This window comes from Pseudochaenichthys georgianus, chromosome 5, assembly GCF_902827115.2.
Source record: "Pseudochaenichthys georgianus chromosome 5, fPseGeo1.2, whole genome shotgun sequence".
NCBI classification, from domain to species: Eukaryota; Metazoa; Chordata; class Actinopteri; order Perciformes; family Channichthyidae; genus Pseudochaenichthys; species Pseudochaenichthys georgianus.
In genome coordinates, this window is record NC_047507.1 from 32,515,182 (window position 1) to 32,536,431 (window position 21,250).

Consider the following 21,250-nt stretch of genomic DNA (forward strand, 5'->3'; position numbering starts at 1 on the left):
TTTCCCTCTAATTCTCATTTTATTTATTGGACTTGCTTAGGCTTTTAATTTTTTTGCACCTTGAATCCTGTTCTCCTCACACTTAGCCGCATGTTATGTTGGTGATGGAGTATATTCAAAGCTAACTTTACTGCTGTTCTCATGGTAACTTGCTCTCGAGGGCAGATTTGGCGACAGGCCTAAAACCTTAGAAATGTAGATGTGTCAATTTCCTCTGATCAGTCCAGTGATTTTATTTTTCTTCGTCTAATAGTGCAAACATTTCATGGCTAGCTTAACATAGAGAGGTCTGCAACAGACACTTGAGGCTACAAGGTAGCTGGATTGGTGCTAACAGTAGCATTTCAGAGACAATCAATATGTGTAATATTTACATTTTGAAAGCATTATATTGCTTGTCTTCAGGGGTGAAGGGTGTGTTTTACGAGTATAAGATCAATCCATGTTTATTTGTTGTTGTCCATTCCCAGTGAATGCCACATAAATTCAGTTTATTCAATTAGTCTAAGCAAGAGGAGTAATATATTTGAATGCTCCTCAAGTCCTACAGTCATATTGATGTTTCTTGAGGACTTCATCAGCAGACAAACTCTTTTAAACCGTGCAATTCAGCATTAATATCGTATTTATATTAATATACCACTGTATACACACTGTAATATACAAGTTATATATTACACTGATACTTCAACTTCTTATGTTTATATAAATATTTGTAATCTATTTTATTTTATCTTTATTCCATGTTTTACTTTAAAATCTTGTGTTTGGATACATTTTTGTATTCTATTTTATTTCATATTTATCTGATATTTTACTTCCTACGTATGAATATTGCATTTTTTTTATTGTATCTTTTATTAACATTTTCTAACTTTAACTTCTTATTAAAGGTGGGGTAGGTAAGTTTGAGAAACCGGCTCGAGATCGCTAGAATTTGAAAATACACAACCGGAGAAAATCTGCCACTTCCTTATAGAGCCCCTCCTCCAACACACACGAACGCGCACATGACCAATGAGGGCACGAGATAAGTTTGTGCCCCGATGGAAGGCTGATAGGCAGGTAGGCCATCCAATCCGTCCGGCTAAACGGATTGGTTGTACTTTTTACAGTATTATGGCTTCTACAGATGAAATTTTTGTATGGATTTTTTGTCAAAGCACTTAAGATATTCATTGCTATCGGGATGTTAAGAGCATTCCATGGAATATAACAAAAAGTGTATCTCGAGCCGGTTTCTGAAACTTACCTACCCCACCTTTAATATAAATATTTGTTTTCCATTGTATTTAATTGAAAACAAATTATTTAACTTTTCATGTTGATATAAATATGTTGTATTATATTGGTCTTTTTCTTAATTTGACATGATTTACTTCAATTCTTAAGTTTATATAAATATATTTATGTTATCTTTTAATTGCAATTTCCTACTCTAACTTCTTATGTTTCTATACATTGTTAAGAATAGTTTTTCCTCATATTCTATTCTAATATTATTCTGATTCTGATTTAAAAACATTATTACAGCATGGGGCTCCACATCCATATAAGAGCTATGTATATACTGTAGCAGGACTGTGCTTTGAATAACACCCAGGTCCACTCGGCAGCTATATGGGAGGAGAGTAGCATGCTATATCTCTGCCACTGTCCTCATCAGTAGGCCTGTTGTGTTGCTGATAAAGGTGTGAGCAACATGGAGAGGCTGGCGATGCTTCACTGCAGCCGCAGCATCCTCTGTGCTCGGCCTGATGTTTTTGATGCCACAACCATACTCTACCGGAGACTCTACAGATGTAGTGTATGCTTCATGCACCTCTATACACCCACTATGAAAGGTAAGCCAGTGGGTTTTTTGTTTTGTTTTTCTTGTTCAAGGATGGAGAATCTCAAGAAGCAGGGGAGGCAAATTCTCAGGATTCCTTTCTTTTGGAAAGCAAAAAACACTTCAGGCTCCCTCTTATCCTTCATCCAACATGGGGTTCATTGATACTCTGAAGGATATGCTTGAGTGTCAAAAAGATAGACATATTTTCCTACACTCATCTTCGTCAAACATTTAATTGAGTGTCGTAAACCTCCAATGACTTCCTTTGAAACCTTGGTGCTGATGCTTCAAGCGATGGCCTCTAGGATCCAAGAGGCCACAACAATATAATTGGAGTTACACTCAAGCGCAGTACTAAGAGAAGTACCGCATGCACAACAGAGCAAGAATAAAGTGTGTGTGACAAGGAAGAGCGCTCAAGGCGACACGGAGAGAAGGAAAGGCTGGGGAAGAGGAGACTGGGGGGGTGAGTGGGTTGAATATGCGTGCCATCATGGCCAAATAAGCAGATTAATGTGCTCGGCAGTCCAATCGCTGAATTTGCCACTGGATGACAGCACGCATTGATTAACCCCAGAAAGGAAAATGTCCCTTAGTGTGGTCAGACAGCATAGTAGACTTAAGGCTGGGCAGAGAAGAGCAAGGGTTGGAGGAAAGATGTTAGGAAGATTTAAAAAAGAACTGTGCTGCTCCCTGCTGGGCAGGGTGTGGCCATTATTTTTCTTCATGGATATTGACCACTGCTGAGACTACACAATAAATGAGATATCAAAAATAAGAGCCTTACAAATTGGTAGTACAGAATTTAAAGGGGCCCTACTATTCTAATATTCAGGTTGATATTTGTATTTTTCTGCCTCTACAGTGACATGTATAGATGTGCAAAAATAACTTTGTATTTCTTATACTGCCTGTGGTGCAGCACCTCCAGAGCCCAGTGAGCTCTGATTGGTTAGATGGCTGGCTCTGTTGTGATTGGTCAACGGCTTAGAGATGTCCCACCCCTAAGCCTATCATGTACAATGTGTTAGAGCGCTTGCCAATGGCAGCCGGAGTGTTATGCAGTGATGTCATTATTTTACAGAAGTAAACAAAGGAAGCCGGTGGAGACATTTCAGGCAGGGGGGGGAGTGTGTGGGAGAGAAACTCCCTCTGGAGGGAACTTTGGGGTTTGAGCCTTTGCAGACCATTTACATGCACAAAAACCTTTAGAACACACTACAGGAAAGGGAAAATCCCACAAACCATAATAGGGCCCCTTTAAATTGGATTCTAAAGCTTTTTTCCAATACTTGGGAACAGAGGTTATTAATTCAACATTGTTTAAAAGGTTTGCCTCTTTCCTCAGCACATCAACTCCAAATGACCCAGTTGAGAGTCTCGAATGTTCTCTGATTATATAAGTCGTAACACCAACTGTGCTCTCAGCCAATAGAGAGTGAGGCAAACACTGATGGTAGGTCTGAGCCTCTGACTTAAAACATTTTCATTTAATTTCATTCCATTACATCATGTTGTTTATATAGAAATGGCATGGTAATCCTTTTTCTGTGTGAGTGTGTGTTTTGTGTTTGCTTACGTTGTGCAATCTTGGCCAAGTGCAGACGGTTGACCCAGGAGATCTTACTAAGGGGGTTTGGAGTATTGAGGACCACCATGAAACTGACAGGACGCCCTGACCTGGAAGAGAGCACAAAAACACACAGATGTATTGATATTACATTGGAAATGTTTGTCACAAAGTCATCGGGAAACAACAGAGTATAAACATTTCTGCTGGTTTAGTTTGACGCCGGATTTCATTTCAGCATTTGATCAGGTCAAAGAGTCACTGATGTTGAGGCTCAGGAATGATCCCAGTGTTTACTAGGATTTGACATCAATATACTGGAGAGGGGCAACCACTGCATGGTATTGACAGTAAAGCTGAACCTTGAACCAAAAATGTCCTCTACAGGAAAAGAAAATATGTTCAGGTGTCTTTGTGCAAAACAACATCTGTTTTTATACTACTTATACATTTTCCGAATTATGTTGTGCTGAATTGAAATTTCAAAAGGAAAAACATATTTAAATAAAAGTCAGTCAAGTCGTTATTCGCCATCTGAGGCAACACAATGATTTAGTCTATCGCCTTTGCGTTTGCAGTATTACGAACTGGATGTCTTTGGCCAAATTCCCGGGAAAAATCTCAACTTTCGCTTACCTGGAAGTGAGATCATAACACACAAGCCATTATCATTATTGCAATTGGTGTTGCTATAGTGAACAACATTTTATAATTCCAGGAACTTTAAAAGAAAGAATGTGAATAACTAACCAGAACACATTCATTGGTAGCCACATCATAACATGAAGCCACGCCCTAAAGTTTATTCATTTATTTTACTCTTGTATTTGTTCTTAAATGTATTTTGCTTTTCATCTGTAAAGCACTTTGAATCGCCACGTGCTGAACAGTGCTATATAAATAAAATGGCCTTACCTTGCCTTGCATTAAAGGGACGATAACTTACTAAATGAACAATATGGTGCATTAAAACAAGCATTTGAGACAATTACCACATTAAAGGAATGGTATGCTCATGACACTCATTTTTAAATAATTATAATCCGATAAAACAGACCAGTCTCTGCCAGTCTTTTTTTTTTTTTTTTAATCCGATGACACTATCAGTGATTTTAAACTGATTATATACCGAAATAACATCAACACTGTGGGCGCCGCCATTTTCCGGACGTGACGTAAACCATGCGTTTGGTTTTCGAAGACACGTTGATCTCCATGTTATTTACTGTAGTTTCTCTCTTCAAATATGCCTCACTGTATCGCGAAATATTGCCACAATTCTGATAGGAACAATCCACAGAATGCTCGGTTCCATCTGTTGCCAAAAGGTAAGCGTAAGAAGTACATTCGGAGGCAGTGGCTAGCGAAATGTGGCCGGCCCGAACTGAAAGATTCACAGGCTCATGTATGCAGCGAACATTTCAAATTTCCGGACGACTACTCTGAGAGTATGATCAAACATAACATGGGATTTATGGAACAACCATTACTTAATGGAGATGCAGTACCATCGGTCTTTCTGGTGTCATCACCGACCAGGACACCAGTTCGGCCAGTTGAGAAATCGCCCTCTGCAAGTGTGAAGCGACGGAGGAGCAGAAGTAGTGCTCGGAGTAAGAATAAGGTATGTTATAGCGCATTTCCATTGCAGCGGCTAGCCCCGTTTTAACGTCCTTTAGCGTCCAGGCCAGGACAGTTTTTGGTGGCCTTTCCATATAGCGTAGTACCGGCTAGTGTATATTTCCCCCCAGTTTTTTCCGGCCCCATAAAATCGTGATTCTATGGCCAGGGACAACGAAGCTGAGTATGCTAAACTAGAGAGGGAATCGCTAGCAAGGGTGGTACTACATGCATACATAGTATCTTATATCATCTTCCCATTATACACACACATGCATTTCCAAACATTTGGACTACCTATGTTGCAAATGTATTATCTTTTCAATTTACACACGGCATCTATTGCACATCTGTCCGTCCTGGGAGAGGGATCCCTCCTCTGTTGCTCTCCCTGAGGTTTCTCCCATGTTCCCTTTAAACTGTGGGTTTTCGTCGGAGGTTTTTCCTTGTACGATGTGAGGGTCTAAGGACAGAGGGTGTCGTATTGTCATACTGATATGTATGGCTGAATTCCCCCATCCAATCTCTTAACATTGGTCAAAACTTCTTCCTCTGCTGACGAGTCCGAACTCAAATACTCCGCCATGTTTCCGTGTGTTGACAAAGTGAACGCATGGATGACGTCACGACCATCACGTGACTACTGAAAATGGCAAAAATGGCGGCGGCCAGACGGAATATAAAGGTTTTGATAAAAAAGAGCTATAAAATCATTATTTACCGGGGAATATCGCTGATTTATTCAGGGTAAGGTTTAAACATAATGTTTCACTAAATAGAGAACCGCAGTGACGCGTCGTAAAACCCGGAAGTAAATTAGCATTTTTAGCACTTCCGGTTCCTTCGTCAAAAAAGCAATGCATTTTCTCCATAGGGTTTTGGAAAATAGCTCGAAATAAGGTCTGTGGTTGACACAAATTTAAGAGATAAATCACGTTTTGTTCTACGACAGTAGATACATCAGCAGTGACCCCACTGGTGATTTTTGAAGAGTTTACTTGTCTGCAAAACGATGGTTGTTACCGAGTGGCTGAATAGGACTACAGAAATTGTCGAGGCCGTTGTACGTCATTACGCCTACACACGTAAACCAGGGTTTCCGTTAGCCGGTAATTACCGGTTTTTAGCTGGTAAAATGTATTAAAAACCGGTAAATTCCAAACCTGCCGGTCAAAATGTCTGGTGATAATTAGGGAGGCTCCGATCGATCGGCCGCCGGTCATTATCGGCCGATATTCACTCTTAATAGTTTGATCGGTGCTCTCTATAAAGGCCGATCAGGAGAGCTGGATCTGATCGATATGGACATAAACCCGAGTGAAGTGTAACCGCAGCGAGAGAGAGATCAGATCAGCTGCTGAGTCTGACGGAGACACGCAGCTCTGTATAATCACCTGAAGCCCCGCCCTCTGTTTAGCGAGCTGCAGCAGCTGCTTGAGAAACTGACGGGCTGTCAGGAGAGAGAGAGAGGGGAAAAGAGAGGATCCGTTTCTCCCGTGTTATTATTCAAAAGTAATGTAAACTTTTGAATAATGTACGTTATCTACTACAAGTTGTAGTTGTTTGAATGTAATAATTATGTTGTTTGTTGTTTGTGGAATAATTTATTGAAAAATGAATCTGAATGTTTTGATCTGTTACGATTATAAACTGAAGCAATATAAAAATGTGCCCCGTGAACTGAGTTTTAAACTGAAGCATATCTGCTCATAGTCCGGTAATTACCTGCTAACGGAAACTCTGCTACACAACTCTTATTATTATTATTGAAATATGACCGGTAAGTTTCAAATTTGTCCGGTAAAATAAATTCTGCCCGGACATTTGACCGGCGAAAAAAAATCCTAGCGGAAACCCTGACGTAAACACTCCCGCTAAGTTTGTTTTCCCCTGTGTTCTGCTTGAAAGCAAGTACCTGCCTATCTTTAGTATCTGTATATCTATATCTGACCATTAGAATCTGTATTTTTGAAATTGTCGTTTTTAACACCGTAGTTTTACAAATTATAGAATAATTCATTACCAGTGTTTTCCAATTTTACTCGGCAGTTCGTTTCGTTAGCTAACGTCAGCTAAAGCTAGCGCTACTAGTTAGCTACGCAATGGTTTGTTGCTTTGCTCCGGGTTGCAGCCAAAGGTCTTTGCATGAAAGGTGCTCGTTCTATCGTTTCCCGGCCAATGTTTTCCAAAGGAGAGTCTGGATTCGTGCCATGAGGTAAGCTGACGTTACATTTTTGTCCATGTCACGGTGAAATGTAAATGATGGGTCATAACTGTATCGCTGTTTTAGAGATGGCGCTTCTGAAAAGACCGCAACATAAGTAAAGATAATGAATACATCCTATTAAAACCTGTGTGGCTTATATGATAAGTCTAATTAGTACAAGCAGCATAACGTTTCACCATGTAACTAAAGATTGTATTCAGGGAAATCAGTTTGACATATTGAACTAATAACAAATCACCTCTGGCTGGCAGAGAACGCTCTGCTCCATAGCTTCTTCATTTACATTTTACATTTATATTCAATTTAATATACCATCCCTCACATACTTTTGTATATAATAACTTATATTTTGTTTTTCTTGTTATGCTGCTGCAACACAAATATTTCCCAAATTGGGATCAATACAGTAATATCTTATCTTAATTAATTAAGAAATATAACTATTATAATTAGTGTAGCAGCTGACAACTATTTTCATTGGATTCATCTACCATTTATTTCTTTAGTTACATTTTCATCTATAAAAATGTCAAAATAGTGAAAATGTTCACGAGACAAAGTGCAAGGTTATATCTTTAGATGTTTTGTTTTAGCCTATGTACTGTATGTCTTAATGCTCTTATATGTGACGGTGCGACTTCCATGAAACTAATATTTTATATCTTCACAACAGACGAGCTGACAGGAAGCCTAACACTCTAACAACCACAACATTGCAAAGGTGAGTAAATGTAAATTAAAAACGATTCACAATTTCTTAATTTCTTCTTCTTTCTTGCAGTGAGGTGAAGCTGACCTTGCACTTGGTGCCAGTAAGGATGCTCCTCACGCAGGCTGAATGTTTCTCCCTCCTTACTGACACAGAAGCCCTTGATTTGCAATGCTTCACTAATTGTCATTTAAGGGACGGGTGGCGCAGTGGTCTGTGCATCTGATCATCAGATCAAGGGGGGTGCTGGGGAACTCCAGTTCGAAACCCGCTCCTGCCGCCACTGCGTCAGGCCGTTGTGTCCTTGGGCAAGACACTTCACCCGGATTTGCTCCTGTGGGTATTGTCCACAGTACATGTATAATACTAATGTGTACTTGTAAAAGCGCCTCGATGACCTCGAGGTGTGAAGATGGACGCCATCCAGGGCCTGTTGTTGCCCTAGCACCCTGGCAATAAGGGAAGCAGTCACACGTTTTGACCTCAGGACAGCTCAAAGTTGCTGGCAGTCAACCTTCCTTTCCTGAACAAATGCCAGTTTGGGTTGGCTCGCTGACCAGTGTAGCCACCTGAATTGCCCTCTGTTGCTCCTCAGACAATGCCATGCTTGCCACAATTGCCTCAGGTCCCTGATGCCCAACAGATTTGAGAATTTCAGGAACAGTAAGTGTTTCCAAGCTGTAGTGTTCCTCTTCTGACTCGGGGGAGAGAAGCCAAGACATTCCTGAGAACCTGCCCCCGAGTCTGTCCCTCAGCCAGTCACGATCTTCGGAAGTGGGCTCTCTTGTCAGCGGGTTGAATGAGTTATTGGTTGGAGGAAACAGCTTCTCCACTGAATGCGTACGTTTAGCTGCCTTTGGCTTCTTCCACTGACAGGGGGTGTCAGTGCAGCTGAAGTTGTGGATGGCAAAGATGGCTAATGCAGCCATTCTCCACATGGGCATTCACATTTTGTGGAGAGAATTCCCTCTTCTCCTGTAGATACCTGTGGTGGTGGGATTGTTTTATTATTTAAAATATATTTACATTTGTAATGCCTTCCCAATTATCCCTTTTAGTTGTTTATAGCCTACTGTATGTTTATTTCATGGATATTTCTGTGTTTTCTGGTGTGTAATATTTGTAATCTTGGGGCCTCTTCTCTTTAACGTCGACATGCTACCACTGGCTCAGATAATGAAGAACAACAAAATAAGTTACCATAGCTATGCAGATGACACACACATTTACGTAACCATTTCACCAGGAGACGATGCTCCAATTCAAGCACTGAGTAAGTGCATTGAACAAATCAATGACTGGATGTGTCAGAACTTTCTCCAATTAAACAAAGATAAAACTGAGGTAATGGTTTTTGGAGCCAAGGCAGAACGTATAAAAGTTAGCGCTGAGCTTCAGTGTGCAATGTTCAAAACAACAGATAAAGCCAGAAATCTAGGTGTAGTCATGGACTCTGACCTGAGTTTCAACAGTCACATTAAAACAGTTACTAAATCAGCCTACTATCACCTAAAGAACATATCTAGGATTAAAAGACTAATGTCACAGCAGGATTTGGAAAAACTTGTCCATGCTTTTATCTTCAGTAGACTGGACTACTGCAATGGTGTCTTCACAGGTCTCACTAAAAAATCTATTAGGAAGCTGCAGCTGATTCAGAACGCCGCTGCTCGAGTCCTCACTGACACTAAGAAAGTGGATCACATCACTCCTGTTCTGAAGTCTTGACACTGGCTTCCTGTGTGTCAAAGAATAGATTTCAAAATACTGCTGCTGGTTTATAAAGCACTGAATGGTTTAGGCCCAAAATACATTTCTGACCTCCTGCTAAACTATGAACCATCCAGATCTCTCAGGTCTTCTGGGACGGGTCAGCTTTCTGTCCCCAGAGTCAGAACTAAACATGGAGAAGCAGCGTTCAGTTATTATGCTCCAGATATCTGGAACAAACTCCCAGAAACCTGCAGGTCCGCTGCAACTCTGACTACTTTTAAATCCAGGCTGAAGACTTTTCTTTTTGTCGCTGCTTTTAATTGAACTATTCATATCTTAAACTGCACTGTAACTTTTATCCATGTATTTTTTTCTTTTAATGTTTATTTTATTAGCTTTTCTTTTTAATGATTGGTTTTAAATGCCATTTCTTAATGTCTTTCATTTTTTGTAAAGCACTTTGAATTGCCATGTGTTGAAAAGTGCTATATAAATAAACTTGCCTTGCCTAATAAAGATGTCATGTGACACATAAAATGGATTTGTTGATAGGAATTAATGTGAATAAATTAACTCTAGGTTAACGGTACTCTTGCTATCACTAATCACAGACACTATAAACCTTGTCCCTCATGCTAGCCCTGACAACACCGGTATGCACACCTTCATCTAGGCTGCACTGTTTTACGTGTCCTGACTTGTAGTGGTTCTCTCCTCTATCTACACTCTTCTTGTCATCTTTGTAAAACCATATCAGACTGGTAATTGACACAGCCATGACTTCTAGTTAAATTCAGTGTGGCTAAAATGAAAAGCTTTGTTAAAATATGCAAGCACGTGGAAGTCAAAGTCAGCTTTATTGTAAACAAATTCTACATGTGTTATACATCCAGAAATATCGTTTCCCACAGTGTGACATGTAGCCTATACATAAAACAAAACGGGCCTAGATAAACGTGGTATACATAAAACAAAACAAAAAGGGCCTAGATAAACGTGGTATACAGTTTAAAATGTTAATATATTTAAACGATCTTAAGTTGGCGTGACGTTGAAGTCGTGCGACCCTGCTGCTGTACTGGCTTGTAGTTTGTTTATAGCATAACGTTAGCATTTTGCTTTTGGCAACTAGATTTATGATTCAAAAATGATAAAAGTAGGGGAGACATGTGGATATTATCCGGCTGAACAAAACGTGATCCCTCTCTTAAATGTGTGTCAACCACAGACCTTATTTCGAGCTATTTTCCAAAATCCTATGGAGAAATTGCATTGCGTTTTTGACGAAGGAACCGGAAGAAATTTACATCCGGGTTTTAGGATGCGTCACTGCGGTTCTCTATACTGAAGTTTTGATTAATTATCTAATGAGTGGACCATTCCTTTAATGAAATGTTTTCTGAGTGAACAAAATCAAGTTAGAAGTTAGACTTCTATACTTTTTGCTAAGAGTTGAGTCACCCCCTGCAAACCATTTGAAAAAAAGTACATTTTAGACACATACTGTATAGCAAGGTCCCATTTTCTGAAGAAAGACATTGAATAAATTGCTTGTCAATACCGGCAGATGCCTTAAATGTCAACTAATGTTGGAACTCAATGTGTAGTGCACCATCATGCTAGTTGACTTAACCCAGTTAACTCAATGGACAACGATTTTTATCAAATTGGTTTTCACCAGTGTTCAACTGAAGTTGAGTTTGACAAAAAAACTACGAGAAACGAGTCCTTCTCACAGCAGCGTTCAAGCAGCCCTTTACTGCCAATTCAGATCACGCCAAAGGAAAAACAAATGCATCAGCATCTATTTGCAGTTATTCGTGAGTAGTGCACAAGAGTAAAACGTAGGATGTCAAAGTTAACAGAAGTTGTTTTATGTGAGTCAACAGTTGTTGCAGAGGTTTTAATATGAACAAATCAGATGAGTGGAGTGTTTGCACCAAAGGAGCCTTGTGCTAATCTTCGCTTTAGGCTACAGTAGTGGCTCAAGGCCAGTTGTTACTATGCTATCCAAACGCATCAACATCTGGTTGAGTTTAATTGTTGGTAATTGGGGCAAAAGGTTGTATGAAATACAGAATATTTGCAGTTATGCTGCTTGTATGTTGATCTTTTATTTAATGTTCATCAAGAGTCCAACAACAGCAATGATATATTAGATAATGAAGTATATCCTTGAATTATTACAGTACAAAAATCATAACAATTTTCTATCCAAGTTGCTTCGTCCAATAATTTAATTATGCCAAATCACCTGCTTACACGTTATTGATGTGGAAAAATTGTTAATATTGCACAATGGAAATATCAATAAAACAGAGTAAGCAATTACAAATGTGCAGGCTGTTTAAAAAGAGGATTGTGCAGATATGTAAGCCTCCATTGCCAAAAAAGGAAATAGCAGAGAGACATTATACAGGTGGAGCTCCAGATTCAAAAGACATGATTGCAACATGCATTGTTTTCTCTATCCATGTAACAACAAGCAGAAATGACCTCAGAAAGAAACAAACCGACGCCTATGCATTCAATTGAAACTATTTAGCAAATAAATGTTTTTATCTTCGGTCCTTCATTTTAAAACATCTCGTCCTACTTTCTTCTGAACATCAGGTTGACTATACTACAGGGTTTAATATCACAACAAAATGGGAAGTGCTATACAAACCAGAAAGAGTCAGAAAAACAGGGCACCAACAAGGAAAATACAGTTTTCATTTCATGGCAAAACACTTTTTTTCCCCTGTGTGAACAGCTGCTTGCCTGTTGGTAAGCTTCACAGAGGTTCGGTCTAATAATCTAAGGCTTGTTGATTTCCGCCTGCAACATCCAGGGTAGGTTGGGACGACCACACCTCCACATAGCCGCGGGAAGTAGGGGTGCTCCCCCTAGAATATGGAGAATCACAGAACGGCCGGTCGGTTCGCTCACGGCCGGCACCGCCCTTAATGTGTTTTGTAAACGGCATCATTGAAGGTGCGCTGACAGGCGACAGAGGTCCACCGTGTCCCCGCAGTAAGGCTACCCCTCAGCAGCACCCCCCCCCCCCGCCCCCGTTGACAATTTACCGCACCCCTTAAGTAAAATGACTTCCCGCGGCAATACACCTCCAAGTCACAGTAAATCGCTGCACCCGTTGGGAATAGGCATGACCGGTACAGGCTGTGATAGGTAATGGCTTTTTGGTGCAAATTCAAGCTCAAACACAGTAGGAGTCCATATCTTACAGAAGATCTGCTCTGCTACTGCGTCTGAGAGAGACTGTATCTCTCTATACAGTTATCATGCAAGATTACAGGTCAGAATATAATGAATTATTTCAAATGTAATGAAACACCCCCTTTAGGCTGTTTATTTATGATTATGCTAACTACAAATGGAATCTCTGTATTAAACAAACGTGACTTTGGCCTTTTAGATACATACAAAAAAACTCATGTCAATCTGTGGACACTCTTGTTATTATCTTTTTATTATTATTATTTGCGTTATGTTCAACAGTTTTCCTTGCCTTTCTAGAAAAGGCAATTTCATTCTGAATAAGCCCGTTACCTGGTTAAATAAAAGAGAAAAGGGCATGAATACCAAACGTACAAATTGACAGAGTACAAGTGTATTATACGCCACAGAGGAGGTATGAGATGTTGTTTTGCCTTGAAACTAGGAATCGGTTTTGGAAATCATTGTGAAAGCAATGAATTCATTCTTTGCAAAAGAGAAAGTTACATGTTTTTCAGAAGGTGCCTTTCAAGCCTGCAGGGGGAAGCATTTGATGTTCAGAACATAGATTGTGTTTACATAGACATGAATAACTTGTGTATAATTGTGTTTTCCCAGTTTCCTGTTTATGTTAAAAACACATCCTGTTTTCAGAAACTGGAATAAGCCCTTTGCCTGTTTATTGAAGAAACCGGAATATGCCATTTAGAGGAATCGGGGGAACTGTTGCATGTTTACCATAAAATGAGGGTTTAGTTCAACAGGAAAAAAACAATGGAGCGACAAAGAAATTGAGTTTTGTCTTACCTAATTGAAAATATGCGCAGCGTTGCGCAGCGTTATCAATTAGCTACTTTCAGTAATAGCTTAGTACGTAGACTGTGTAACCAAAAAGGTTACCATGACAATGTTATCCTAAGCTCTTTGGGCGATCGCAACAGAGAATAAATTAGTTGTAAAGTTCTCAAGAGTTAGTAAATGTGAAGTGTAGTGTTTAGTATTTTTGAACGCTTTGTACCTTTAGACCAGGTGCTCCTGATCTGCTTTGGACTTCGCCTTTGCTCAGGTGTTCCAGATCTGCCAGCATCGCTGATACTTAAGAAAGGTTGAAGAAGAAAGATCACGCTCTCTTGTTTTGCTGCGAGACACCGCAACGCTCAGTCGTGAGATTTTATTCTTTATCTGCCTTTATTTCTTTTTTGTTGCTCTTTTTGAGGATGGACAATCTGGTAGTGCAGTTTTGGTGGATGTATTAGTTTACTTGAACTATTTTGGAAGCTCTGGGTCCTACGGCCCCTGGTGTGGCTGGCACAGGCATATGTTGTGTTTAACATGTGATATAATTGACCAGAATACACAATATGATCATAACCAGGTCTGAAAAACAGTTAATCTCATGTAAATGCGAGCGATAGAACTATTAACAAAGCACTTATATACTAATAAAGGACTGGCTTATCTAAAGCCAGTTGAGTAGCACTTGAAATGTTTTTGCTCTATGAAACCTGATGTACTTATGGTTCTGTTTTCTTCAAGTTTGTATTTTGTTGGTCGAACGCACTTATTGTACGTCGCTTTGGATAAAAGCATCAGCTAAATGCAATGTAATGTAATGTGAATGCGCTCATTGTATTTGGTATAACATTATATTTACCTCTAAATACACAATATTCTGGTAAAACTAAAAACACACTTGGTGTTTACTGTTCATGAATTAATAATGGCGTTCAACAGTTGAGTAATTTAAAAGAGAATAATCTACCAAGATGTCTTGTCTTATGCTTTATACCAGAGATGGAGTACTCGAGTCCTGGACTCGGACTCGAGTCCTGGACTCGGACTCGAGTGCCGATTTTCGGGACTCGTGATTCGACTCGGACTCGCACACTGATTGACGCGACTCGGACTTGGACTCGTGAATTCTCGCGCACGATGACTTGGACTCGGACTCCACTGCTGAAAAAACCAGCATAGACCAGCTTAAGATGGTTGCTGGTTTTAGCTGGTTTTAGGCTGGTGTTAGGCTGGTTTAGTTGGTTTACCAGGCTGGACAAGCTGGTCTTGCTGGCGAAACTGAAACCGACACAGACAGACAGAGAGGGCAGGACACGGGGGAACGGGGAGACGGCAGTGGTTGAAACAAAGCGGTATGTTTTGACTGGCACTAACAGACTCCACCCAGCGGCTGCTCTTCTGAGAGGCACTGCTCTCACAGCTCTGACAACTCTGTCTACTGGAGAACGCGCTAAAAGTCCTTCTGGAGGGAAGCAACACTACACAATTTCACTTTCTTACAACGTTACGTTAATGTTAACCTTACGTTAAGTTAACCTTACGTTTGCTAAGAGGCTAGCTGTCATAGCTAACAACAGTTAGCAGCTAACGTTTTCTGCAGTTTGTGTTTCCCCTGAAAAACGTGATGCAGTTATAAGTTGTAAGTTAACTTAACGTTATCTTACAAGTTGAGAGAGTTACGTTTGTTACATCGTCAATGTAATGCCATTAGAGGTGTTGTGTTCAGGGCCGGCCCTCGGCATAGGCAGTATAGGCGAATGCTAAGGGCGCATCAACCCATAGGGGGCGCCGAAAATTGTGGAGAAAAAAAAATATATATATTTTTCAAATTTCATAAAACACAATTTCCCGATTTTGGATCAACAAAGTACATCTTATTATCTTATACTAACAGAACTACGCCTATATTGCATACAGCGCCCATAACATATGGCACACACCCCCCCCCCCCAAAAATCAAGTTGAACTGCCCCAGCCCCAGTAAAAACCAGAGGTTTATGTGAAATTGTTCTTTTTTGAAATAATGGTTTTAGTGTACAAGTATAGGTTTTAATTTTGTATTTTTGTAAATTTAAAATCAATCAAACTCCCAAAAAACGTATACAGCTTCTGTGTGCTTTTATTAACATTGGAATTTACTGTGTATGCGGCCGCGGGGGAGAGCTTTAGAGAGCTCTCTCCTGAAAGACTGAGAGGCTCTGATAACCTCGGCTCAGTGAGGTAAAGGCACACCTTTATATGATCATTATAGTTATAAAAAATAAGAGAATAGATGAAAAACAGGTATAAAATACTATAAGAAAATCTGCATACAGTTCTGTTTCATATGGGTGTTGAGAGATGCATCTATAGATCTCTTAATTTTGCTCTCAAAGTGCACCAGATTGATGCTTTTAACTTCAACATTTAAAAAAAAAAAATCTTCCCGGGGGTGCATGCCCACGGACCCGCCTAGAGGAGGTTAGATCCCCCCGCCACTTAAATCATGTTCAAATGGATAGGATACTAAATACAGTTGCACACATATTGTGTCCATATCTCTGCTTTGGTAGTCATGCCACAACCGTGCATGCACGAGTCATAATGAGTGTCTGCATTTGGGGGGGGGGGGGCGCCAGCTAAAATCTTGCCTAGGTCAGCAAATTGGTCAGGGCCGACCCTGGTTGTGTTGAACATGAAGTTAGCTAACTGTAGCTCTCTACCAAAGGCTAGCATGTTAAGCTGTAGCCTGCGTTCTGTGGCAGCTAGCTTAATACAAAGAGGGTTTTTGTGCTTCATTGTACATTTTTGTTGTTGAGTTGATGCAAAATATACATATACTTTGAGTAATGTTACTTTGCTGCTAAAAAACATTATCAGATGAGGACATCACCAAAGTGTGTCAGGGGATTTGATCTGTTCACTGCATGTCGTACAGGGCCAATCAGGGGCAGCGGGTACTGTCGGCTAGGGAAGGCTAAGCCTTTTTATATTTTTGTCACTGCATCCTGGTAAAATAAAAATATAATGTATAATGTTTGTGTCTTTGACATTAGCGCTGCTATGCAGCCACCTGTGCCCTGTACTACTAAGCCAGTTTAACATACCCTGGATATGTTAGGGTTAGTGAAGATAACTCTAACAAACGAGATCTCGCTAAGCGGTCCTATGATGCTGTTATCAACTCGGTAAATCAAGCCAGGGTTTCTCTGTCCAGCTGAGAGCGCGTTCACGTGAAAGGGGCGGGGTTAGCTACATTTGACCAATCACAAACAGGGACAAGTGTACTGACAGCGCAGCGTCATACTTCATTAATCAAAAGTAAACTAATATTAGACAAATATGAACTTTAAACATCCATGACTTAAACATATAATCCAGGATACAAGCCACAGAGTTGCACCTGCAAGGTGAATATGGAACAACTGGTTAAAAAAATAATACCGAGTGTTTGAAAGCGTACAAATGTGTTATGATAACTCTGCCCCATCTAAGACACGAGTGGATCTGACTTTAATTACATTTGAGTTGAGTGTTTCATCAACTTAATGTGTTTCTTAAAATAATACTTCTGCATACAGTAGGTCTAGGCCAGTGCTTCTCAAAGTGTGGTCACTGGTGGTCCGTGAACGCCCCCTAGTGGTCCGTGAGTATATTGGTAACATTTCACATTTGAAATAAATAAATAAATAAAAGTTTTCCGCAATGGAGCGAGCTTAAGTTTCACTTTCAATTGCATGATATAGCCCAGCGCAATACCTTCATCTCACATGTTGCTACTTGTTTGTACCATTTTCAGGCAATTTGTAATCTGTTCTAGAAAAACGATGTGTTTTTGGATATTTTTGGAGTTAGATACTCACTGGTTTGAGTTTTTATAAATAATTATTTATAAAATAAAAGAAGCCTCCCGTGAGTTACTACAAGCTATAAAGTAGATTTAAAAAACGTTGTATAGAATAAAAGCTCACTGCGGGACGTTGTAGAAATGCGTGTGTGCACCACGACAAGGGAGCCTCATTCACTTTACATTGGTGTTGTTTGCGTGGTGCCGACACGTAAATGTAACAAAGTTCGTGACTCCACCACACATTGTGGTGTTAAGGAGTCGTGGTGGAGTCACGCATTCTGGTGAGATCAGGTTGGATAACAAAATGCATTCGCTTTTTTTCTCCACCTCATTGTAGCGAAAAAGGGCCCAAATATCACATTGTTTATTTCTCCCAAGCAGTGGTGGCTTTAGACTTTTTCGTTGTCAGTCATTTTGACGGACAGGATCGTAACATTTCCGTCATAATCCATTATTACCCGTCGAGTGCACAATTTATCACTCACTCGCACTGACGGGGGGGTATTCGGTTAACGCGAGTGCGACCACTGCTCCCAAGCCCTGTTGTTGCCATTTTATTTTCTGTTAAATAAGGTTAGTTAGACCATGAGTTAGACCCGAGTCTTCCTGACAGTTCATATTCTGCCGCTGCCCGGTGTAATTCAAATGTACCGCCGCGCGCAGCACGGACACACAGCTGCTGCCCTGCCGCAGCACCGTAAATGGAACTGCTGGGAGAAAAACTGACTATCAGAGATGTAACGTTATCTTTGATAATATTTCGTCTCCTCATTTTTCGTCAACGAAAGTAAAGAGAGATTTTGTCATAGTTTTTATTTAGTAAACTACATTTTCGCCTCGTCACTTTTCGTCAACGATATTGCATGATGATTTTGTTGCAGTTATTGTTTACTGCCGTCGGTGCCGTCACGTCATCGTCTCGTTTTCGTCATGGAAAAAAAGGTCGTTGACGAACATATTTCGCCATAGTTTTAGTCAACGAAATTAACACTAGGGTTACTACATTTCACAAAAAATACAGGACCTTGTGAAAAACGGAAACAATTGAATGCTTACAAATATGAAGTAATGGGTGTTTTGAAAATATTTTCAAATGTGTGTTAATGTTCATTGTGTGTTATAAATTATATATATATATATATATATATATATATACATTCTGGTACCTTTCTGGTAAGGTAGGTGCTTTGATCTGAAATGATAGATGTTCATTGAGCTACTGCAATTGGGTGAGAGTGTTTCATCATCATATATGACCATGCAGCTTAACCATCAAGTAATCCCAGTTAAAGTTCTACTCAAGATCCAGTCTGACCAGCTAATGGTGACCAGCTAGAACACTGTGACCAAACCAGCTATCCTGACCAGATAGACCACTGTGACCTGCAGCTAAACCAGCTATCCCGACTAGCTAATGGTGACCAGCTAGACCACTGTGACCAAACCAGCTATCCTGACCAGCTAGACCACTGTGACCACCAGCTAAACCAGCTATCCCGACCAGCTAATGGTGACCAGCTAGACCACTGTGACCAAACCAGCTATCCTGGCCAGCTAGACCACTGTGACCACCAGCTAAACCAGCTATCCCGACCAGCTAATGGTGACCAGCTAGACCACTGTGACCAAACCAGCTATCCTGACCAGCTAAAGTGTCCAAAACCCCTCTTAACCAGCAAACTAATCCAGCCTAATATTGACTGGCTGGTCAGGCTGGTTGACTGGTCTAAGCTGTTTTTTTCAGCAGGGCCGGACTCGTGAATTATCGCGTACGCTGACTTGGACTCGGACTGTGAATGTAACATTTTCTCTGGAGTCTGATGTCCTCTATCCTGGCGTGTGCACCTGCGAGGCGAGTTACTTGGTTACACGTACTTGGCCCCGCTATTCCAGTCTAGAGATGTCTAGAGACACACCCCGCATCGTGCTGTATGCTTTCACACATTCTGCTTCCACATTGGAAAAGAGCAGCGCAAAATGCTCGTTATGTGGAAACAATATTGAAGAGAAGGCTCCGTAACACATTACTCTTAGGATCGAGTTCAAACATATAGGCTGTCTTGAACACTATCATCAGAGTAACGTGATCAAACAGCTCGCTGCACCCACACTGCGAGGGGGACCCAAGTTCCCATCAGCAAAAACACGTGAGTTTGCTATCCTGGCTCCAAAATGGTGGAATGAGCTCCCCATTGACATCAGGACAGGAGAAAGCTTACACACCTTCCGGCGCAGACTGAAAACTCATCTCTTTCGGCTACACTTCGAGCGATAGAACTATTAACAAAGCACTTATATACTAATAAAGGACTGGCTTATCTAAAGCCAGTTGAGTAGCACTTGAAATGTTTTTGCTCTATGAAACCTGATGTACTTATATGATTCTGTTTTTTTCAAGTTTGTATCTTGGTGGTCGAACGCACTTATTGTAAGTCGCTTTGGATAAAAGCGTCAGCTAAATGCAATGTAATGTTATGTAATCTAATCAATAAATAAAGATTCAGCCAATAACACGAAAGCACATGGCTACTTAACATGCAGAAGACATTGATGCCAACTAGCCATGTGCTTTCTGGGGCTAAATCTTTATCAGTAAACCGATTTAACCAGTAAAAGTTCCTTCAAAATAAGAGTCCCGATCTTATTACTATCAAAATAAAAGTGCAAAACGAAAACTTTACCATGGGAAAATATTGGCATACAAATATAATCACTTCTCTAAAAGGTAACTCATTTTAAATATAGTTTATTTATATATTACATTACATTACATTGCATTTAGCTGACGCTTTTATCCAAAGCGACTTACAATAAGTACATTCGACCATATATATAATAATAATAATAATAATAATAATATTAGTAATAAGCTTTATATTTGTATAGCACCTATTACAAGAATTGTAGCCAAACTCGCTTCACAGCAGTTCAATCGACAGATTAGTATAACATGACAGGATAAAAGCAATGTAGAGGAGCAGCTACATTTCAACAAATATATCCATGAAGATTAATACATGAAGACTTGTGACTCGGACTTGACTTGGACTCTTCTTAGGTGACTCGGACTTGGACTCGGACTCGGACTCGAACACAGGTAATGATAACTCGGACTCGACTCGGACACTCCTTGGGTGACTCGGACTTGGACTCGGACTCAGAGAGTGGTGACTCGAGAGTGACTTGGACTCGTGAATTGGTGACTTGACTACAACACTGCTTTATACTGACTCAAATATGCATATATTTACATTATGAATGCATAATTTAAAGTTAACAGTGTTGACAAATATCCTGTCTTCCTCTTCGGTGTAAATGATGCGAACATATATCCCTTAAAGCCCTTTAACATGTCAGATCAAACATCTGCAGACAGGAATTTGCATTTTGCCTCTGTCCATGTATGCTAATTTAGGTGATTTTGAAGTGGTAAATATGTTGCCGATGTCGACATTTTGCTTACAGGTGTGGGTAAGAGCATATTTCTTAGCAGTTACAATGAAGAATTAGCAAAGGCACAAATTAGTTACTAAGGCACATAGCCTACAGAACATAAAATAAAAATAACTTTAATTTTCGAAAAAATGTACTGTAGATGTCTTAAATTGCGCAGATTGTCTAAGCCTATCCTATTTAAAGTTCCTTGAATTTAGTTTTGCTTGCTTTCATTTTTATTTTCTCTTATATGTTCAATGTTATGCGCCAATACGATTGAGATCAATGATCTCAATGGG

General features: G+C 40.1%; 1 protein-coding gene across 5 annotated transcripts in view; it reads right to left on the reverse strand.

The window, feature by feature from the left end:
* LOC117446604 (rho guanine nucleotide exchange factor 10-like protein) overlaps nucleotides 1-21,250 on the reverse strand; it is a 207,477-nt gene that overhangs the window by 101,958 nt on the left and 84,269 nt on the right. For all 5 annotated transcript variants that reach the window (XM_034082896.1, XM_034082894.1, XM_034082895.1 and 2 more), the window contains one exon: nucleotides 3,414-3,514. In XM_034082896.1, coding sequence (XP_033938787.1) covers nucleotides 3,414-3,514 — 101 coding nt within the window. The remainder of the gene's footprint in view (nucleotides 1-3,413; nucleotides 3,515-21,250) is intronic.